This window comes from Microcaecilia unicolor, chromosome 7 (assembly GCF_901765095.1).
Source record: "Microcaecilia unicolor chromosome 7, aMicUni1.1, whole genome shotgun sequence".
In the NCBI taxonomy this organism is placed as follows: domain Eukaryota; kingdom Metazoa; phylum Chordata; class Amphibia; order Gymnophiona; family Siphonopidae; genus Microcaecilia; species Microcaecilia unicolor.
Genome location: NC_044037.1, coordinates 235,387,611 through 235,411,016, shown reverse-complemented (window position 1 = coordinate 235,411,016; position 23,406 = coordinate 235,387,611). Strand labels below are relative to the sequence as shown.

General features: G+C 48.0%; 1 protein-coding gene and 1 long non-coding RNA gene across 12 annotated transcripts in view; one reads left to right on the top strand and one right to left on the bottom strand.

The window, feature by feature from the left end:
• The window catches only part of LOC115474020 (sodium channel protein type 2 subunit alpha-like), a 183,215-nt gene that overhangs the window by 126,562 nt on the left and 33,247 nt on the right, over positions 1-23,406 (top strand). For 9 of the 11 annotated variants that reach the window (XM_030209301.1, XM_030209297.1, XM_030209294.1 and 6 more), the window contains 4 exons: positions 1,163-1,336; positions 4,000-4,122; positions 4,335-4,616; positions 7,008-7,061. In XM_030209301.1, the coding sequence (XP_030065161.1) occupies positions 1,163-1,336; positions 4,000-4,122; positions 4,335-4,616; positions 7,008-7,061 (633 nt within the window). The remainder of the gene's footprint in view (positions 1-1,162; positions 1,337-3,999; positions 4,123-4,334; positions 4,617-7,007; positions 7,062-23,406) is intronic. The other 2 variants (XM_030209296.1, XM_030209298.1) reach the window with 1 other exon arrangement.
• Positions 1,737-4,971, bottom strand: LOC115474022. The gene is made up of 3 exons (XR_003942797.1): positions 4,859-4,971; positions 2,820-2,822; positions 1,737-1,748 (listed from the first exon to the last, which is right to left on the bottom strand). It is a non-coding gene; the product is annotated as an uncharacterized LOC115474022 (long non-coding RNA).

The window sequence follows — 23,406 nt, the reverse complement described above, 5'->3', positions numbered from 1 at the left end:
GGTGTTATGAGGCGAGCGTAGGAAGATGGAGAGGAATAGATGGAGAGGAAAAGATTAGGGATAGCAATAAGGATAATAGGAAGCAAGGTCAATATATAATAATCGTTGGTAAGGATCATGTGGGCATGCTTAGTGCATGTGGAAACCAATGACACAGGAAAATATGACATGGAGAATCTGGAAGCCAAATTTAGGCTCTTAGGTAGAAATCTGAAATCCAGGGACCCAAGAGGCAGGAAGAGCTCTGAAGTGTCAGTACGTGGTTGAGATGATGGTACAGGGATGAGGGATTTAGATTTGTTAGGAACTGGGTAGCATTGAATATCTAGGTGTCTTTTGGCCATTTAAATTTAACTGGCCAAGCCAATAATCAGTGTTGGCTGGTTAAGTTTAAACCAGCCAAAGATAATCTTGCTATTTTGGTGGCTTAAGGGTCCTTTTACTAAGGTGCGCTGAAAAATGGCCTGCGTTAGTGTAGGCCCGGGTTTTGGACATGTACAGATCTATTTTTCAGCATGCCTGTAAAAAATGCCTTTTAAAAACTTTTGCCGAAAATGGACGTGCATCAAAATAAAAATTGGCCCGTCCATTTTGGGTCTGAGACCTTACTACCAGCCATTGACTTAGCGGTAAGATCTCTCGCATTAACCATGCAGTAATTGCCTACGTATGTCAAGTCAGAGTTACTGACCGATTTTTGCTGCGCACCAGAAAATAAACTATATTTTCTGGTGTGTGTAGCAGACACATGTAAAAAATGAAGTTACCACACGGGCCTCACAGTAGCTGGTTGGTAACTCTAAATTGACACTTGTTGGGCACGTGTAGGCACAGTTTAGTAAAAGGGCCCCTTAATTTGGCCGCCAAACATAGCTGGCGATGCGTTGAATATTAGCAGATAGTTATATTACGCAATATAACTGGTTATCCATTATGCACCAACCGGCGATATTGCCAGACAGCTGGTTAAGTGCCATTTAACTAAAAAGGTGTTGTTCCTTTCCAGTTACATTATTTTAAATATCAGGGGGAGTGAATTTTATCTGTGGGTAGGTGGAGAAATCTTTAATGTGTAACACTATGGAATTTGTTTGGAATTCACTTCAATCCCTGCCATGAAATGTGTACTAAAGTATGACGAAATAAATATTATTTATTCAAGGCCTTTGAAGACATATATATTGAGCAACGAAAAACCATGAAGACTATATTAGAATATGCTGACAAGGTCTTCACCTATGTTTTCATTTTGGAAATGCTTCTAAAATGGGTTGCATATGGATTTGTAAAGTATTTCACCAATGCCTGGTGTTGGCTGGACTTTCTGATTGTTGATGTAAGTATTCCTCAGCAATCTTCTCAAAAGTTACTTTGCATATGGGTGATGTTGTGTAGTATTATTACATTATTACATTATATTATATTGTATTTCTATACTTTTAATACCGTAAAGTTCAAAGAGGTTTACAAAACTAAAAGAGTAACCAAGTAATACACTTGGGAATCACATCGAAACAAACTTCTTAAAAAGCATTGTCTTCAAGTTTCTCTTAAATACAGGGAAATTAGACAAAATATTAAAACATGACTGCATTATGGTAAATGTTACGTTTGTGCACATTATTCTGATTTACATTTTGAATTTTACTCTATAGGTAATATGCAAGAAACAATATGGTTGACTTCTTTGAATGTTTTGAACATTTAGCTTGTGTTTAGAAGCTGCCATTTAGAGAAAAGAAGTGAAACTGAGGAAGGATAGCACATCTTGTGTTCCCTGGTTAGCAGGATAGTAGGATATTTTCAACAGGAAGGCTTCGGTCTCTAGTCCCAGCTAAGAAACATTTCCTCACTGTGGTCCAGTACTGATGTCTGGTAGGTTCATGTTGCATAAAGCCCAAGTGAATGAAAAAATGTAGAGTAAAGGTATGGAGATAATATTCAGCACTAGCTCTCTTGATAGGAGAGGCTCTATACAGGAAAATGGCACTGACCAGGTCACCATAGGATATTCAGTGGCATATAACTGAAATTAACTTCCACAAGAAACAGAACTTTTTATTACATTGGTCCTCTCTTATGGAACTCTTTACCTGCAGAAGTGAGCAGCTTAACAAAATACCTTGGGTTTCGTAAGATTCTCAAAATATGGATTTTTGAGAATGTCTTTGCCGGATCATAACAGTTAAAAAGGGTACTGTATACAACAGGATGCTTCCAAACATGAAGGACAACAATGTAGTCAGTCTGTTCACAGAAGGAATTAATCTTTGTGAACAGCCTGATTACTTAGTTGTCTTTCATTGTGTTTGGAACCGTCTCGTTGCATAGGTTATGCAACGGGACGCTTCCAAACACAATGACGAACAACGATGTAGCCAGGCTGTTCGCAGAAGGAATTATGCTGTTTAGGGGGTGGGAGGGAGAATTGGGACAGGGGGCAGCCAAAACTCCTCTGCCACTACCTGGAGGTTAACTTGGCAAGAGCCAATATTCAGACTGGTGTGTTTAAAGACAGCCTTTTTCCTGATCTAACTTTGCTTGCTTAATCAGTTAGCGGTCTGGAGAAGGCCACATAACCGGTTAACTCCCAGCTGCTTCCAGGGTCCACCTAAATGTCACCCATGGACCAGCCTGGCACTACCTGGACCGTGCAGTGATAGTCTGTGGTCATATTCATTGGCACTGTCCTGTTAACTGCTGCTGAATATCAGCAATTAGGTGGCCAGAAGTAATTTAACCGGGCAAGAGCCTCTCCTGCCTGGTTAACTCCTTTTGAATATTGGACAGAGTGTTTCTAGCAATCATGTAGGCCTCACAGCCTGATTTCCAGTAGCACAACCATGTTTTTTTTACATCCTGCATCAAGTATAGAAGAATTAGTGAAATAATGCTCTCAGTTACGATGGTAGTTTTCTGAATGGCTAAAACTAGCTGGCAGGATTCTCTATGCATTGAAGACCCTTTGGATTTATAGTGTCATTTATGGCTTATAGAAATGTATTTTTAACATATGGAAATTTCACTCTGGCGTGCCCCTCCTCCCTCTGCATACCTGGCTTGCATCCCTGTTGTCACCCCAAATATTTCTATCTAGAGATGCCACTGATTGGGAGAGAATGCAATGAGAAATAGAACTGAAAAGAACAAACACTGGATGTGTAGGAAAAGGAGAGGGCAAAAATGAATGGAATGACATAAAAGGTGAGGAAAGGGGTGAAATTTGCCCTGAAAGTATCTGCACACTGGATAGTGACCCCTAAAAATTTGCCTTTTGCTGAAATTTCAATAGAGCAGAATTGTGGTATACAGGAAGCACCTGTGGTGGCTCCTGCCAGATTTTCCTGCTAGCCTGCATCGGGGATCTGACTGCATTGTAACTGTCTGGTGTCTCCTTGTTGTTTGAACCATATGGGGCTCTGTAGTCTCACAGGACATGTTGAGCCCACACAGTCCAATGTATAGGACAGCTGAAGCAGCACCAGATGATGTCAAGCAGGTGGAACATAGACTTCACTCCATGAAGACCATAGAAATACTGCTTCTGATATTTTTGACTAGAATTAATATCTGAATATTTCCCAAGCTGAAATGTAAAACACTAGGGGTAAAACTGTTTGCAGTTCAGGAAGTTTGAGATACTGGGCCTCTGGCAATAATAGAGGCTTATATTAATATTATCAATATTTGAAGGTAAGATTGTAAATACCAGCATCCACACTGTTAAATGGTGCACATTCAGCTGTGTTCTATTTTGGGTTCCTGCTATTTCTAAAAACAGTTTTTCTTCAAATTAAGCATGTGAATGTATGAATGAGATTATATCTTTGAGTTTCCAATTATCTTCCCCCTCCCCCTCCCCCCATGTCATAGGAAGATTTTCAGGAGAAAGGAGGCCATCCTGGATGTGGAAAGTCCATGACATAAAATGCAATTACATGTATTGACAGAAAAATCTAGAAGGTGAAGGAAAGTGATTGCTTTTCCATTTCTGTCTAGGTATCTTTGGTCAGCTTAATAGCTAATGCCTTGGGCTACTCAGAACTAGGTGCCATTAAATCCCTTAGGACACTAAGAGCATTGAGACCTCTACGAGCCCTATCACGATTTGAAGGGATGAGGGTAAGATACATTTTTAAAAAGTGAAATAATGTTTGCACAAACAGATTGCATGCATGGGAAGCAAACCTAAAGACAATTAAATGTATATAACAGCAGAAATGTAATATTTCTTTCCATGGGTAACATAGCAGCTCTGATAAATATTGTCACGCCTTTAATTGGAAAAATCCTACCTAATTTTTTCTAAACCTTTTTTTCTTTATTTTCATTAGGTCGTTGTGAATGCCCTTATGGGAGCAATTCCATCCATCATGAACGTGCTTCTGGTTTGCCTTATATTCTGGCTGATTTTCAGCATAATGGGAGTGAATCTGTTTGCTGGCAAATACTATTATTGTGTTAATACCACCACTGGTGAGATGTTCCCAGAAACTGTAGTGAATAATGAAAGTGAATGCTTTATGCTCATAGATCAAAATCAAAGTGCCCGATGGAGGAACGTGAAAGTAAACTTTGATAATGTGGGAGCTGGATATCTTGCTCTTCTCCAAATAGTAAGTGAACATACATCATTCTATGCATTTCATACTGTTAACCTAACATTTGTTTGAGTACAGGTGTACATCTAGAGCTTCTGATTTTAGGCTTTAATAAAACACTTCTGGTGCCAAAAAAGTAGGTGTTTAATAGTTTTAATGGTTTAATAGTTTTAAAACACTTGGTATACCACTCTTCTGACAAAAGAAGTCAGAGTGGTTTACATATAAAATTATATTTAAAATGTTTTGAAAAGTACTCCAAATCATGACAGCATAGAATCAATCAAACTCCAGTCACCACCTTAAGAACAATAACTTTAAAAACTTATTCATCATAGTGTCCCATCAGACTTCCCCATACCACACCCCAGGATCAGCCCCCCTGCCCAAAAGCACACTGGAAAAAAATAGGTTTTTTATTTCACCTTAAACTTCTGAAAAGACTCTTCAACTCGCAAATCCAAACGGAACTGGTTCCAACTGGAGCTCGCCAAAAAAAGGGCACAATTTCTGGTGGAAGATAACTGAGCACAAGAAGAATCAGAAAGAGCCAGAAAAAAAGAATTTGTTGACCTTAAGGCCCTAGCTGGCACATAAGGAGAAAACGTTGCCTTCAGATAAGGAGGAACACCCCCTCAAATAATGCTCTATGCACCAAAGTAAGGACCTTGTACAAAGGGTGATACACTATCAGCAACCAGTAAAAATGAAGACAGAGGGATCGCATGGTACCTCAAACTCTTTCACGCCTCCATTTTCTTCTGATTCTCCACTCTGCCTTTCTGCTTTTTCTGTGCTGACAACTCTTCAGCTCTACAAATGTATTTGATCCCACTGGATGAAGTACCCAGCAATGGAACTGCACTGACAAAGACATTGATAAACACTGAATTGTTTTCTCCTCTCAAAGAATCTCTAATTAACCAGAAAAGAAACAGCTAAATTCGCCATTTAAAAACACGTAAGAATAGAAACCTTAATTATATTTTACATTGTAAGTACAAAATAGGTATGTTCCCAACCCTATCCTGGAGACACACCTAACCAGTTGGGCTTTCAGGATTACCAAAATTAATATGCATGAGCTAAATTTGCATACATATCTCCAGTATATTCAGTTTTACAGTATCTCAAGTGTATTCATTGTAGCAATACTGGAAACTCAATTGGCTAGGTTTTCCTGCAGGACAGACTTTGGAAAATCTGAGCTAGAATAACAGGTTGCATTTAGAGAGAGGAACGCTTTTTGATATATTTAAGCTTTAATGAAATGTTTATCCTAGTTGATATGCAAGACCTACAGTATAACTAGCTAAAGTCCCCATGTGAAATCAAGAGCAGGCAGACCCAATTGCTCAGTGGTAGGGTCATGCATTACTGTGTGAGGAGCCTGAGTTTGATTCCTGGCTCAGGTCTTCTGCTGCCCAGGTTCCTGTGGCTGGAAATGCTGCAAAAGCAATACCCACAGCCCTTTGGGAATTTTGGGGGTAGGGGAGGGAATCAATGAGTGGACTAAAATAAGTTGAAAGAGGGTATGAACTGGGGGAAAAGATATCTGGTCACTTGCAAATGAAGGCTCATAATACTATAGCCCAACCCTGGTTCTGCCTGAATTGGAACCCCAGAAGAACAGAAGGAAATTGATGATTTAAAAAGAAATCAAACACATTTATAGGAAGATTCAGCACATGTTAGAAATTCTTAGGAGAATTTTCTAAAGCTTTTATTGTATTTATTTATTTATTTATTGCATTTGTATCTCACATTTTCCCACCTCTTTGCAGGCTCAATGTGGCTTACAATACATCATGGATAGTGGAAATATATTAGAAAATAGACAATTAGTGTTACAGAAGGATCTTGGGTAACATGATAATGATAGAACATGATAGTTATCGAGGTAAATTGGCCGGTCCAAAAATTGCCGTCATCCTCTTACCTAAAAACGCACCAAGGTTTCCATAACTTGTGTAATGTTAACTGGATGAATTTTCTGCAGACATGGAGAAAGTAAAACAGCACATGAGCATTTGATCTTAAAATGTACATGCGCTATCTTCTACCAGCTCAGCTGCCAAAAAAATTATTTTTAAAAGTCCATATCAGTTCACTTAACTTTTGTATTTGGAGTCCCTGCTTCAGTATAGCCAGGAGGTCTAGTTGACTTAGCATTATTTTGTGGGAGACCTTTAGACCCTTACCTCATTGTAGCTCCCAAAGATCCAAATTGGGCCTTCAGGTCCTCACTACCCACTTTTCCTTCTTTCCCTACTCCTGTATCTTCCCTCACATATTACTTCCATCACCAAATATTAGAAATGAGATTCCCCCCCCCCCCCCCCCAAGCTAAATAGGAGCTTCACTTCTATAGTCTTCTAAATGTTTCTAAATTATCTTATTTTTTAGGCCACATTTAAAGGATGGATGGATATCATGTACGCTGCTGTTGATTCAAGAGAGGTAAGTACAATATGAGGCTTATTTTCAAAGCACATAAACTTACAAAATTACATATGTTATTATGGAACTTTGTACGTCTGTGTACTTTGAAAATGAGCACCTATATATTATAAAGTCATGTTAAATATATATAGCAATTTACAAAAAGTAAGTTTAACATGTAAAACTGAAAATAGGAAGCTCAGTTTATAATGGCTCTTTTCTTCTGGACTCACAAAACTTCTCTTCTGTTGGCATAGTCTGTGCTCATTATTCAGTCAAAGCTGGATGAAACCTTTATCCACCTATATGGAGTACATTATTCAGAATGGAAATCCCCTCTGTACGACCAATATAGAGTTAACTAAATGGTTTCCATGTGGCCATAATTATAATTAGGGGCTATACATGGGGAAAGTGAGTACTGTCCCTCCTTTTAAGGATTTCACTCTGCCACTCTTCTCTTCCTTCTTTATTGAACTTCCTTTATCCTTCTCTTAACTTTCAGTTTTCACCTTTCTTTCTACCTTCCCCTTCCTCAACTTCAGTCTCTACCTTTCTCTTCCATACTCCTCATAATCTGTCCTTTTACCCTCCTCGCTTCTTCTGTTACCCATTATACCTTTCCATTTTCTCCAAATAGACAGTTCATGTTTGTTTTGCTGGAGAGAAGGGGGCAGAATTACTGGGTTGGTTCAAGGTTATTAGATGTCATAGGTAAACCTGTATTCTTGTGCCTCCCCACCTCTGTCTACTAGTACATCCCTAGTATTTATAACTATAACTTCAAGTGAACTTCAATATACATAAAATACAAATTCTGCAGTCATTTCAGTAACATCAAAAGAAACTCTCTAGGCATTTTGGAGACAACACAACCTAACAAAAACACATATAGCAAACCTGCCATACCAAAACAGCACTAACTCCTAGGACTCCAAGACCAAAAATCCTGTTATAGTAGACTTCATAATACCTCAGGAAAACTTGGGCGCCCCTTTTGATTATGCCCCTCCACGTTTCCATAAAACTCCTCTCCTCTGAACTCCTGGAAAATAGCAATGATACTTCTTCATTCCACTAAACATTCACATCCAGATACTTCTGTGTGAATTTAGCCACACTAACCAGAATCCTCATCTGCATTTCTAGCTGCTCCACTTCTCTCTTTTCTCCACTTCTTGGAAAAGATTTCTCCTGGGAAAACAGGGTTTTTCCTGACTCTCTTCTGGAAGGACACAAGATGAACTGCCTTTCCTGCTCCTTTATCCAGCAGGAGACATGCATACTATCCTCAATCTCACTTTAATACTGTATGGAGGGCATTCTATAAATGTCGCCAACATTTTGGTGCTGGAAAAATTGGCACGGACCGCTATTCTATAAAAGGGAGTCCGGATTGTTCACGGTTTATAGAATAGCACTTAGAGCCCAATTCCACGACAGATGGGTAGGAAGGGGGGTAGGGAGTAATTCATAACCTATAAAATTTTAAAAAATTTAATGAAGTAAATAGAGGTAAATCTTTGGATGTTGTAAGCAGAGAGCTTTGCGTGTGTCAGGTGTCCTTTGTTTGACTTGATATCTCTGTATTTGCGTAATGTTGCTTTGACTTCAGAGCCCATTGCTTTGTATTAATGTTCAATAAAGACTTCATACAAATTTTAAAAAAAAGCATACTCCCTTCATATCCCTTGAGGTCAGCCATTTTGTCATTTCTAAGAGTTTGCATGAGTTCATACATACGCCCATAAAAATTCTCTGAACCTCTTGCATTTTGAATAGCTTATATCTTCTTAGTTGAGGTTTCAAAAGACTTAGCAGCAGCAATGGCTCTCAGTTGCTTTCTTTGTATGCTGGCTCCAACTGAGGCACAACCTGTGCTAAACGAGTGAGTCCTCCAAAAGACTTATGTAATTCTCTGTCAGCCAGAGGCTAAGTAACCCCTGGTCTTTCCCTGATTATGCACATTTCTTCACTCCTCTGCTGGTTTATAGCCTTTGCTTCCTGGAGTTTCTGGTTCAATCCCCATGGACCTAACACCCTAACTTTCTATCCATCCCCTCACATTTCTAACTCCTCACTCCCTTCTAAGCCCCTGCCCAGCAACCAATGTACTCCACCCATCTACCTAACCTTCCACTCACCCACCTACCTGCCTTAGGGTTTTCTTAGAAGGGTTGGGGTAGGTTAACAAGAGAGTGGGAGGGTAGGTAGGTGAATGTTGGTGGACAGGTAAGTGGGAAATATTTTAGTGTCTAGAGTCAAGTCTTCCTACCTAGGATGTCCTGAGCCATTCAGGACTAGACCAGAGTTCAGCGGTTAAAGATGTATTTATTTATTTATTTATTTATTACATTTGTACCCCGCACTTTCCCACATACAGCAGGTTCAATGCGGCTTACATAGTAAAAAAACAAAAAAAGATGTTAGTTAAACTTAATTTCTACCTCCAACTATGGAAGTAAAGTTAAATTTATTTCCATTCCATTTTGATGCACTTTTTTCTTCAGATTTAGTGAACAGTTTTGTGTATGTGCATCTCATTTTTAAATCCAAATTTTAAAAATTAATCTAAAAATAAAATCTATGCTCAGAATTTAAGCATATACTTATTATGTTGGCATCAAAGCAACAAATTATGTCTACACAGATATATGCAGAGACACAAGCCGTAATTTTCTTGTAGAAATCTTTCAGGTCTATATTTTAAAAAAGCTAAGCTCCTAAATTTAGACACATAAATTAGGTGCTTAAATTTGTGACCTATTTTCAGCTGAACATATGAAAATTGATCAAAGGTTATGCGCCTAAATTTAGACATGCAATTCATTTGCCTAGATTTATGACCCAATTTAGGTGCCTTTTACTAATGTGCACTAAGTTTTGCAGTTACTGCACCTGAACAGCAAAAACTTAACTCAGATGGCAGCCTTTGGTGTAAGATACTCATGCCAGAAACTGTATTGAATGAAACCTTTTCCCTGATGCAGCTGAACTAGTGAAATCTAGTGCTATGTCAGACTGGGTTTGTTCATAGTAATTGGAAAAGGAAAACTTTAAGGGCCCTGTTTACTAAGCTGCACTAATGCTAAAAAGCACGCCTACAGCGCAGCTTAGTAAACAGGACCCTAAGATAAGTGTGATTTTTTTTTTTGCTAATTGGAAAATTTGATGTTTAAAGAAAGTATCTATATGGCTATAAGATTTAGTAAAGAGAAAAATATTTTAGATGTAAGTTGAAAAAATGGACTGATAAAGATAATAGGTGAAGAATGAAAAAGAGTACTTACGTGGAGGGGCATAATTGAACGAAAACGTCTATCTCCATGGGCGTTTATCTCCGAGAACGGGTCCGTGAAGGGGCGGACCGAACCGTATTTTCGAAAAAAAATAGACGTCCATGTTTTATTCGACAATTTGTGAGCTGGGCGTTTTTGTTTTTCAGTGATAATGGAAAATGAAAGCGCCCAGCTCAAAAACGAATAAATCCAAGGCATTTGTTCGTGGGAGGGGCCAGGAGTCGTAGTGCACTGGTCCCCCTCACATGCCAGGACACCAACCGGGCACCCTAGGGGGCACTTTTACAAAAACAAAAAAAAAGTAAAAGAGCTCCCAGGTGCATAGCACCCTTCCCTTGTGTGTTGAGCCCCCCAAATCCCCCTCAAAACCCACTGCCCACAAGTCTACACCATTACTATAGCCCTAAGGGATGAAGGGGGGCACCTACATGTGGGTACAGTGGGTTTGGGGGGGTTGGACGACTAAGCATTAAACAGCACAATTGTAACAGGTAGGGGGGGATGGGCCTGGGTCCACCTGCCTGAAGTTTTCTGCACCCCCTTCGGCCGATAACCACGCCCCAGTTCCACTTTTGCCATGCCTCCGACACGCCCCCGTCAACTTTGTACGCTTCCGCGATGAAGTGCAGTTGAAAACATCCAAAATCGGCTTTCCATTATACCGATTTATTCGTTTTTGTGAGATAAACATCTATCTCCCGATTTGGGTCGAAATCTAGGCGTTTTTCTCTTTCAATTATAAGGTGGCAGGGCCGTGCCGATGCGGTAAGCGAGGTAAGCGCCGCAGGGGGGCGCCCACCTCTGGAGGGCGCCGCCGCGGTGCTTACCCTCGCCCCACGCCGCAAAGGCCTTTAAATATTTTACCTGGGTCGCAGCAGCGTCAGTGAAAGCGCTGCCGACCAGCAAGGGCGGGGCGGTGGGGGCGGTCCGCCCCGAGTGTCATCAGAAAGGGGGGTGCCGCCGCTCCCGCTGCTCTTCTTCCTGGCAGCCCCTCCCCCGCACCAGCCTTTTAAAAATAAATTGCCGACGCGAATAGCGAGCGCAGCACCTCGTGTGCAAGTAAAAGAAGCGGATCCGATCATCTCATTGGGCCTTCCCTCACTGTCCCGCCCTCCTCTGACGCAACTTCCTATTTCCTCTAGGGCGGGACAGTGAAGGAAGGCCCAATGAGATGATCGGATCCGCTTCTTTTACTTGCACACGAGGTGCTGCGCTCCCTATCGCGTCGGCAATTTATTTTTAAAGACCGGGTGGCAGGGAGAAGACGAGGCAGGGTGAGGGTGGGGGACAGATGGGGTGAAGGTGGGGGGGGACTCGGATAGCAGAAGGGACTGGGTGGGAGACAGATGGGGTGAGGGGAACTCGGATGGGCAGAAGGGACTGGGTGGGAGACAGATGGGGTGAGAGTGAGGGGCACTTGGATAGCAGAAGGGACTGGGTGGGAGCCAGATGGGGAGAGGGGGACTCGGATGGGCAGAAGGGACTGGGTGGGAGACATATGATGGGGTGAGGGTGCGGGGCACTTGGATAGCAGAAGGGACTAGGTGGGAGACAGATGGGGTGAGGGGGACTCGGATGGGCAGAAGGGACTGGGTGGGAGACAGATGATAGGGTGAGGGTGGGGGCACTTGGATAGCAGAAGGGACTGGGTGGGACACAGATGGGGTGAGGGGGACTCGGATGGGCAGAAGGGACTGGGTGGGAGACAGATGGGGTGAGGATGGGGGGCACTTGGATAGCAGAAGGGACTAGGTGGGAGACAGATGGGGTGAGGGGGACTCGGATGGGCAGAAGGGACTGGGTGGGAGACAGATGGGGTGAGGGTGGGGGGCACTTGGATAGCAGAAGGGACTGGGTGGGAGCCAGATGGAGTGAGGGGGACTCGGATGGGCAGAAGGGACTGGGTGGGAGACAGATGGGGTGAGAGTGAGGGGCACTTGGATAGCAGAAGGGACTGGGTGGGAGCCAGATGGGGTGAGGGGGACTCGGATGGGCAGAAGGGACTGGGTGGGAGACAGATGGGGTGAGGGTGGGGGGCACTTGGATAGCAGAAGGGACTAGGTGGGAGACAGATGGGGTGAGGGGGACTCGGATGGGCAGAAGGGACTGGGTGGGAGACAGATGGGGTGAGGGTGGGGGGCACTTGGATAGCAGAAGGGACTGGGTGGGAGCCAGATGGGGTGAGGGGGACTCGGATGGGCAGAAGGGACTGGGTGGGAGACAGATGGGGTGAGGGTGGGGGGCATTTGGATAGCAGAAGGGACTGGGTGGGAGACAGATGAGGTGAGGGGGACTCGGATGGGCAGCAGGGACTGGGTGGGAGACAGGGTGAGGGTGGGGGGCACTTGGATAGCAGAAGGGACTGGGTGGGAGCCAGATGGGGTGAGGGGGACTCGGATGGACAGAAGGGACTGGGTGGGAGACAGATGGGGTGAGGGTGGGGGTGAGGGTGGGGGGGCACATGGATAGCAGAAGGGACTGGGTGGGAGACAAATGGGGTGAGGGTGGGGGCACTTGGATAGCAGAAGGGACTGGGTGGGAGACAGATGGGGTGAGGGGGACTCAGATGGGCAGAAGGGACTGGGTGGGAGACAGATGGGGTGAGGGGGACTTGGATGGGCAGAAGGGACTGGGTGGGAGACAGATGGGGTGAGGGTGGGGGCACTTGGATAGCAGAAGGGACTGGGTGGGAGACAGATGGGAGAAGGGGCATGGATCTGGAACTGGGGTCTGAAAAGTGAGCAGGAGGGAGAATGGGGTCATGCCTGGGGCAGAGGTGGATGGGAGAATCAATGGATCTGGAACTAGGGGCAGCCGCAGGTGGGAACTGGGAGCCGAAAAGAGGGGGCATTGAGAGAGGGGGGATAGATCCTGGATGGAATGGGGAGTGAGAGGGAGGGCAGACCCTGAATGGATGGGAGGGGGAAAGAGAGAGGGCAAATGGTGAATCGAAGGAGCAGAGAGAAAGGGCAGACAGTGGATAGAAGGGAGTGAAAGAGCAGACAGTGGATGGAAGGGGCAGAGATAGAGGGCAAATGCTGGAGGGAAAGGAGAGAGAGAGGGCAGATGGTGGATGGAAGGGGGAGAGAGAGATGGCAGACTGGGGCAGATGGTGGATGGAAGGGGCAGAAATAGAGGGCAGATGTGGATGGAAGGCACATTAGAGAGGGCAGACACTGGATGGCAGAGAGAGAGCGAAGACAGATGCTGGATGGAAGGAAGACGGTGAAAAGAAGATGAGGAAAGCAGAAACCAAAGACAACAAACTGTAAATATATATTTTTATTATTTTGCTTTAGGATATAGTATTTTAGCTGTGTTAATAAATGTTTATAAATAGAACATGTAAATAAGGTAATCTTTTTATTGGACTAATTTTAATACATTTTGACTTAACTTTCAGAGAACAAAACCCCCTTCCTCAGATCAGGATAGGATACTGTAACAGCACTATACTGTATTGACCTGAGGAAGGAGATTTTGGCCTCTGGAAGTTAAATGTATTAGTCCAATAAAATGGTATTATTTTATTTTCTGTATTTGTTTTATTTCTATTTGTTAGTTTTTTCAAATTTACATCTGCTGTCTTTATATTTTGCACAGTACTAGGAGACATTTTCTGTTTCTGTGGCGTTGCATTGTATGCAGAGTCTGGCATTGGGGGTTCAGTTTAATTTTTGTCTAAATAGAAAGTTTATGATTACTTATTCTATAGTGGATTAGGGTGTATCTGTGTTTGTGAAAAAGACATGGCTTTCAGTTGGCATTGACTGTGCAGGATCGACGATCTGTACTATTCTGTCTGGTTTCGTTTTACAATAGGTGAATTGATGTTCTAGTGCTCACTGTAGTGCTTAAGATGCTTTCCTTTTCCTTGTGTGACTCATAGAAACGACTGCTTATGGTATGGTAAAATTGCTCTATAGGTCGTGTTTTGTATTCTCGGTATGCCTAGTACTGGATTTGGGGGGGGATGTTAAAAAAAATGACCGGCCCCGGGTGTCAACTACCCTAGCTACGCCACTGCTGCCGACGTCTCCCTTCCCTTGCACTCGTTGGTTCCCTCAGTGTCCCGCCTTCTTCTGACGTCAGAAGAAGGCGGACACTGAGGGAACCAAGAGCGCAAAGGGAAGGGAGATGTCGGCAGCGCTCCGCTTTCACTGACGCTGCTGCGACCAGAAGTAAAAGATTTAAAGGCCCCAGGGCGCGGAGGGAAGGGCAGAGAGGCATGGATGGGAGGGCAGAGAGGCATCGATGGGAGGGCAGGGCCCAGGGAGAGGACAAATTGCTGGAAGGGGAGGGGAGAGAGGATTGCTGGCTATGGATGGAGGAGGGAAGGGCAGAGAGGGACAAGGATGGACATGGGGGCCCAGGGAGAGGACAAATTGCTGGAAATGGAGGGGAGGGGAGAGAGGAGGATTGCTGGCTATGGATGGAGGAGGGAAGGGCAGAGAGGGACAAGAATGGACATGGATGGGAGGGCAGGACCCAGGGAGAGAGGAGAAATTGCTGGAAATGGATATAGAGCAAGAAATGAAGAAGAAAGGAGAAAAGTAAAGAAATAAATGGAAAGGAAGCCCTGGAAATGGAGTTAAGAGGACAGATAGCAGCAGAATCAGATACTGGACCAGCATGATTGAAAAAAGAAAGTCACCAGACAACAAAGGTAGAAAAAAAATCATTTTATTTTCATTTTAGCATTTGGAATATGTCCACTTTGAGAATTTACATCTGCTATCTTATTTTGCAATGTATACCAATTTGTTTCTAAGAATATTGCTGACAATTCCTTTCAGTGTGGCAAGTGGTGAGCGATCATTTTCATGGGGGGGGGGGGGGGGCGTGATCATTTTCACGGGGGGGGGGGGGGCGCCAATTGATAGTCTGCAGGGGGGCGCCAGAGACCCTAGGCACGGCCCTGTAAGGTGGATAGTAACCTAGTAGATGACGGCAGAAAAAGACCTGCATGGTCCATCCAGTCTGCTGAGGAGGAAGGAGGTGTTTTAGAGAGCTCTGCTGACTTCCAGTGGAAAGGGAGTGAGACCTAGCTCCCTCCCCAAAGATGAGGAGGGTCCCTGGGGAGAAGGCCTCAGGAAAGTCCCAGGCTATGGGGCCTCCTGGGGCCCGGGACCAGAAGGCCGAAAGGAGTGGCTCTCTCCCTGGTTTGACTACCGGGAGAAGGGAAAGGAGTCCAGTGGACCGAAGGGAGAAGCAGCCCAGTGGAGGCCACCAGAGCATTTCCCCCTCCATGGCCCAGCTTGCGGAAGGTAAGCGAGAAGACAGTGGAGGGGGGAGGAAGATAGTACAGGCCCCAGAAGGGCGCTTCCAAGGAAGGGAGAAGGAAGAGGCGATGGAAGTTTGCCAGAAGCCTTTGCTGGAGGCAGCTGAGAGTGAGAGTGAGGAGAGTGGATCGTCAGATGAGGAGTTCCTTGAAGTGAGCTATGACCCTGATGATCCAGCAAGTAGTGTGGTAAATATTGTAAGACGAATTAAGCTGGTGGAAAAAGAAGTAGTGGAGCTAGGAAAACGTCTGAAAATGGCAAGAACTATGTGTAAATTTGCCCCAGCGGAGCACAGACAAATGTATGTTAAAGAGGAAGCCCGGATATCAAAGTTGTTGGGGAAAAAAGAACACTTGTTGAACTGTTTAAAAAAGGGCTCTGTGAATCCTTTGAGGGAGCTCTATGTTAACCGAGAAAGGATGGCTTCAATACCACAGTCTGGGGGTTCAGGAACACTACAGTTGCAGCAAGCTTCAGTGTCTTCAGCAGCATTAGACTCAAAAGAGTTGTCTGGGTTCAGAGGTGACCCCACTTTAAAATACATGAGACAGTTGGCAACACAGTCTAGAGCACTTACCCAGCAGCCAGAGGATAAGGAGGCAGCGGCAGGACATGGCTCTGAGGTGGGGGCTGGAGTAGAGATCCTACCTGTGGAGGGGAGGACAGAACTCAGTAACTTTTCAAAACTCCAGATAATGGAGGCAGCAGAGGGAGACGCAGGTAGCAGCCTGTTTTCTACAGAGGTGGTGGTCGAAGTCTCAGAGGGCTTACCTGCAGTTGTGCAAACAGCAGAGACAGTTGCCGTGAAGGAGGCCCTGTTGGAAAAGGGTCAGCAGAGGCAGACTCCGGTATTTTTGGCCGGGTCTGCAATGACTGAAGTGGAAACCGAAGCAGCATGGCATCTGGAGAAGCCCCGCCCACGAAGTCCGGGAGCAGGGGATGTCTTCCCTGAGCATGGAGTAGCTGGCGGTTTACAGGAGAGGGGTCGGAGAGAGAGGAATAGGAGCGGGCAGCAGCTGGGAGCTCATTTGACCAGCTGTCCATTACAAGAGGTGAAATCGGGGGGTGCTAACAGCCAGCCTGTGGCGGAATCAGGAACAGACAAGCCATGCCCCCGGGAAGCGCCAGCCATTGGGAGAACGCAGGAGGGACTGCACCAGAAGCAAGAGGGAAGTAACCCGATTGTTGAGAGACTTTCGTTGACTACAGAAGTGGACATGGCAAGTCTAACAGATGTGCAGCGGGTGGTGGAGCAGACCTGCCAGCAGGACGGCTGGGAGCGAGGAGCCAAGGGGAGCGGCGGAGTTCCGGAGGCTTCGCCCCTGGTGCCGGAGGTTGGAGGGAGTTCGGGGGCAGAGCGAGCAGGGAGTCTGGTATCGCCAGCTGCAGACCTGACTGGGCAGGTGCCAGAGTATCGCCAGGAGACAGAGGAGAGGAGGCGATTAGCCCAGAGGCTGGAGCCTGCAGTGGCAGGGACGAGCAGGGACGTTCCAGGAAGTGGTGATGGGCAGGACAATCAGTTGGAGGCAGCCCAAGCCGCAGAACTGACTATGGACGTTGCTGGATGTTTGTCTGAGAGGGAAGGGGACGGGGGACAACGGGAGGGGGAGGGGGCGGTGGATATTGAGGAAGGGAGAGGGATGAGGGGAGGGGCAGAGGGACAGAAGGGGGGGGAGGCAGAGGGAAGGGCTGGAACAAGTGTGGAGGGGGGGCGGTGGGGGCTGGGGTCCAAGTCCTTTGCGGCAGTAGTCCAGGGAGGGGGAAGGAGGGAGGGGGGGAGATCGGGTGGTTTTGAGGGCCCAGGGAGGGGTTGGGGGGGAGCGGGGACAGGGGGTGGACAGCTGCCTAAGCGGCGAAATGTGGTACAGCTCAAATGGATAGGGGAGGGGGCAATGCCCTCCAGGGATCGGGTCTTGAGGCTGGTGATGGGGATGGGGTTTATACCCGAGGACTTTTACGCGTGTATACACCCCATCAACATCCCAGAATATGACTTGAGCTTCATGACCCAGAGGGGGATGGAAATATTCTGGGAAAGGTACGAGGGGGTGAGGGGAAAGGGGGAGTGGCGGGACCTCAGGGCCATTCCAGTCAGCAAGCCGGACCTGGTGCAGATCACCCTGCTCGTGAGAAATGAGTCTATCTCTGGGGCAGATTTAGCCTACTGGCTACAGAGGTACGCGGAGCTGAGATCCCCACTTACAAAGTTACCGGATCCAAGCAGGGTTTGGGCAGGAGGTTGGGGAGCCCTGGTCAAATTGAGACAGGAGAGCCATGTGGTCCAGCACATTCCTTCGGCTGCCTTTATCGGTCGTGACAGGATACTGTGCTTTTACAAGGGGCAGCCGCGGCAGTGCTTCAGATGTGGTTCGTTTAGGCACTTCAGCATGTCATGCCCAGTGGTAAAGTGTGGAAGATGCGGGGATCAGCATGCCACAGAGGACTGCACCGCGATCAGGTGCAACCTCTGCGGCGGGTTAGGCCATGCATATCGGAACTGCCCTAGGGCGGCCCATAACGAGTGGGATATGTGGGGGAAGGGACGGGGAGGGGGGGTAATGGAGGAGGGGATAGGGCAGGGGGTGATAGGCAGGGAGGGGCAAGGGGGGGAGAAGGAGGGGATGCAGGAGGGGGGGCGGCAGGGGGCTGGGTCAGGAGTGGAGCAGGGGGGAGAGGGGGAGTGGGTACAAGTGCCACAGAGGAAAGGGAAGTTTCGGAGGGGGGGGAAAGTAGGGGTGGGCAGGGAGGGGTCGCTGCAGGGGAAGAGGGGGAGGAACAGATTTCAGGTGTTGGAGGAGGAGGAGGAGGATAGGGAGGTTGGGAGGGAGGAGGAAGAACAGGGGGAAGGAGAAGAGGTGGAGTTAATGGAGGAAGAGGGGGCGGCAGGGGGGATTGGAGAGGGCAAACGGAAATATGAGGAAGCACTGGAGGAGGGTACTGGTGGTAGGAAGAAGGGCGGGAAGGCTCTGGGGGGAGGGGGAGGGGTGAGGGAGGAGGAAGAGGGAAGGGAGGGAGGGAGGGGAAAGGGGAGTAAGAGGAAAGCTGAGGGGGCCGGGCAGGTGGTGAAGGCCCAAGTGCAGGCTTGGGGGGACAGAGTGGAGCTAGAGGAGGATCTGGAGGACTTGGAGGACTTGGGGGAGGTGGAGGACTCGGGGGAGGAGGTAGGGGGCGGGGGGTGAAGAGGGGAGAGGGAGGGATCAGGGGGTGGGTCCGGATAGAGCAAAGAAGAAAGGAAGGAAGAAAGGGGGAGGGGGGGGTAAGGTGCAGACAGGACGGCTGCGGGGGGGGGGGGGGGGATCTGGCAGGGGATGATGTAGACCGCATAGCAGAGGACCTGCTTCAGGGTAAGAAGGGGGTATCCCAGGAGATAAGGAAAGAAGTTGGGAGTGAGCAGACCCGTGACTCGCAATGAGGATGGCAGGCTTAGTGTTGACATTTGCCACGCTGAATGTGGCCAGCATCGCCTCTCCGAAGAAGCAGGGTTTAGCGTATGACTGGTTCGCGAGGGTCCAAGCAGATTGCTTCCTGCTCCAGGAGACTCGGCTGCGGTCCATTGAGGTGATCAGGCGGGCAAGGCGGGCCTGGAAGTGGGGTCCCTCGGTGTGGGGGTTGGCGGGGGAGAGGTATGGTGGGGTGGGGATCTTATTTAAGTCCCACCGGGTGAATATTCAGCGAGTGGTGGAGCTGGGGGTGGGGAGATGTCTTGTTGTGGATGCGATTTGGGAGGATAGAGCACTGAGGGTGGTGAATGTGTACGGGCCCCAAAGCAAGAAGGAAAGGGTGCTCCTCTTTGGGAAGATCAAGCCCTACCTATACACTTCGCGCCAAGTAGTCTGGGGGGGAGATTTTAACACCATATTGCGGAAAAAGGATAGTGGGGGACGATCGGTACAGGTGGGCTATGACGGGGTGAGGCTGGCAGGGATCATGCGGGAGGCGGAGCTGGTAGACGCGCATGTGGCCTTCTGTGAGGAACAGGAGGGGTTCACGTTCTTTCGAGGGCAGTGTAAAAGTAGAATCGATAGATTCCTGGTAAAGAAGGGGGTTTGTCTGGGGGGTCCACGAACCGTGGACGTGGACTTTTCAGACCACCACATGGTCCTCCTTCAGGTGGGGGGGGCGGCAGCGCAGAGGCCAGGGAGGGGGTTATGGCGACTAAATTTAAAGTGGTTAGGTAGCGAGCAGGTGCGGGAGGAGTACCGCCGGTTTTTGGAAGATCAGGTGTCAGTGCAGGGGGCATTTCAGTCATTGGGGGAGTGGTGGGATACAGTGAAAAGACGAACGCGGGGATTCTTTCTCAGACAGGCGAGAAGGGAGGGGAGGGAAAGGACAAGTTGGGCATGGCAATAAAGAAAAAGAGGGACACATTGATTTCACAAGGGGGGAGGGAGGAAGAAATACATGATCTCCAAGCACTCCTGGAGCAGGTACAGTACAACCGCTACACCTCCTTGGTGTATGAGCGGGACTTCGGGAAAATGTGTAGCCCGGACCCCTTCGCATGCTGCCGGGAGCGGAGGGCGCGCAGGGTGATGGAGGGGGTGCGGGATGCACAGGGGGTCCTGCAGGACACCAAGGAGGGGATTCTGGGGGCAGTGAGGGACCACTTTGCGGCGTTCCTTTCAGCCCAGCAGATTGATATGGAGCAGATGGAGTGTTATGTGGAAGGAACCCCGGGGATAGGTCACAGGGGACCCCAGCTTCAGGCCCTCTTGAACCCGTGGACAGAACAGGAGGTGGAGGAAGCCATCGGGGCGCTCCACAGGAAGACCTCGCCGGGGCCGGATGGGCTAACAACTGAGTTCTACCAGGCCTTTAAGGAGCAGCTGGTGCCGATCCTGGTGAGGGTATGGGGGGCAGCCCAGTTGGAGGGTTCCTTGCCTAGTTCCTTGACAGAGGCGGCTCTTATCCTACTAAGTAAGGGGAAGGACCCGGCGATGCTGGCCAACTGGCGGCCTATAGCACTGCTTAATACGGATCGAAAAATCTTTGCGCGAATGCTATTCCAGAGAATGAGGCAGGTGTCTGGGGATTTGCTAGCAGCCTCGCAAGCATGTGGGGTTAAAGGGAGAGGGGTCTTGGAAGCTGCAGCGTGGGTGCGGGAGGGGGTAGAACGCAGTAGAGTGGGAGGGCATGGTAGGCTGTTGGTAACACTCGACCAGGAAAAAGCGTTTGATAGAGTGCAGTGGGGTGTCCTATGGAGCATTCTGGAGCGCTATGGGTTTCCGAAGGGTTGGATAGAGCAATTACAGCTACTCTATCGGCATGCGGGGTGTTTTCCCCTGGTTAACGGGTGGAGAGGGCAGGGGTTTGAGGTAGGGGCAGGGGTCCGACAGGGGTGCCCACTCAGCCCGCTGTTGTATGCATACGCCATCGACCCTTTTATAAGACGGCTGGAGAAGGGGGGGGCGGAGGGGCTGGAAGGGGTGGAGGTGGGGGACAATAACCAGTTAAGGGTCGTGGCGTATGCAGATGACGTTACAGTGTGGGTAGCGGACCAGAGGGAGGGAGGTAGATTGCAGAACCTGATCCAGGAATACTCGCAGGCAACAGCGTCGCAGGTCAATTTTCAAAAGTCCAATAGCCTGTGGGTTGGGGATCAGGGGCTGCAATTTGAGTTGGGAGGTAGGTTTCCTACAGCTGTGGAACGTATACGGGTCTTGGGAATATACTTCGAGAAGGGGGATTATAGGCTCTACAACTGGGATAGGTGTCTCCAAGAAGTGAAGGGGAGGGTGGATAGATGGAAGGGGTGGAAAATGACCATGGGGGAGCGGGTACAGCTCATCAAGGCACACTTAGTTCCTTTGTTTCTGTTCGTCAGTTACATCTGCCTGCTGCCGGAGAGCCGGTACACGGCCTTGTATGGGGTGTTCTTCCGGCTGCTCTGGGGCAACAGGACGAATCCGGTAAAACGGAATGTTACCTATCTGCCTAGGAGGGAGGGGGGGGGTGGGCATGATAAACCCAGTCCTGTTTTTCAGCGCTTTGTTCCTGCAGTTCAATCTGGGGAGGGCGGTAGGGCGGGAGCCACCGGGGTGGGCTAGGAGTGTCCTGCAGTGGTGGCCGAGATATTGGGACCTATGGCGGGAGGGGGGGAGGGTAGTGGCACTGCGAAGGGGGGCTCCGGGGGGGGGGAGTTATTGCAAGACCCTAGTGAAATTGGTGAGGGTGTGGGGGCTGACGGTGGGGGAGGTGAAGGCAGGACAACGGGGGGTCTGGATGGACAGAGTACGGGCGCAGGTGTTCTCAGCTCCTCTGGCGCTGAGGGACGCGCCGGCCCCACGGATGCAGCAGGGGTTACGGTTGATTGCTTCGAACCGCATCCCGGTGAAGTATAAAGACCTGGCGTGGCTGTCCTTTCACGGTAGACTGTACGTCCGAGGAAATTTGAAATATCGCAATGTGCGGGATAGAGGGTGCCCACGGGAGGAATGTGCTGGAACTGAAGAGACGATGGAGCATTTCCTGGTGAGGTGCCCATTTACAGTCCAGGTCTCTGACCGGGTTTCCTCGTTGCTGCAGATCCCCAGTTTCCGCAACTACAGCTATGCGGACTGGGTGTATGGCCCAGAGGGTGGAGAGGGACGCGGGGATCCGGTAACACGCTTTCTGATTTCGGTGATATTGCGGTACTGCCTCTGGATGGCGCGCTGCAGGGTGTCCCTGTACCAGGAGGTCCGGCCGGCGGAGGTAGTCAGCTGGGATGTGGTAAGGGCGGTGCAGGAAGCGGCGAAGTGGGAAAGGGTGGAAAAAGGGGTGGGGGTGGCTTCGAGGTGGTGGAGACACGTGAGGCTTAAGCCGCCATGAGGGGACATGCTTCCCAGGGGATTGTGTGCCAGTTGTCTGAAGGGGTTGTGGGGGGTCGGGGGGGGGGGTTGATCCATTGTATTATTGAGGAGGGGGTGTACATAGATAGGCAGACCATGTCTAGCTAGGAGCCTGGGGTTTGATTTGCATGTCCGGTTTTTTTCTTTGGTCTTTCTAATAAACAGTTTCCACTGTACTATTGAGGAGGGGGAGGGGGTGTACATAGATAGGAGGACCGTGTATAGCTAGGGGCTTGGTTTTGATTTGTATGTTATTTGTTTTTAGTTTTTTCCAATAAAAAGAGTTTTCCAGTCTGCCCAACAAGATAAACTCATATGTGCTACTTTTTGTGTATACCTTACCTTGATTTGTACCTGTCCTTTTCAGGGCACAGACCGTATAAGTCTGCCCAGCACTATCCTCGCTTCCCAACCACCAGTCTCGCCTCCCACCACTGGCTCTGGCACAGACCGTATAAGTCTGCCCAGCACCATCCCCGCCTCCCGCCACCGGCTCTGCCACCCAATCTCGGCTAAGCTCCTTAGGTCCTCAAAAATATTAGTATTCTACTTAGTTCCTGTCACATAATACAGGGGTCCTTTTACTAAGGTGCACTGAAAATGGCCTGCAGTAGTGTAGATGCATGTTTTGGGCGTGCGCAGAATTATTTTTTAACGCACCTACAAAAAATTCCCTTTTTTTTCCGAAAATGGACATGCGGCAAAATGAAAATTGCAGCGCATCCATTTTGGATCTGAGACCTTACCGCAAGCCATTGACTTAGCGGGAAAGTCTCACGCGGTAACCGGGCTGTAATGGTCTATGCGTGTCAGAAAATAAAAAAAAAATTTTCAGACGTGCCTAGCAGATGCACGCCAAAATTGAAATTACCGCAAGGGCCACGTGGTAACCGGGTGGTAACTTCAATTTGGCGCGCGTAGGCGCCTATGCAGCTTAGTAAAAGGGCCCCAC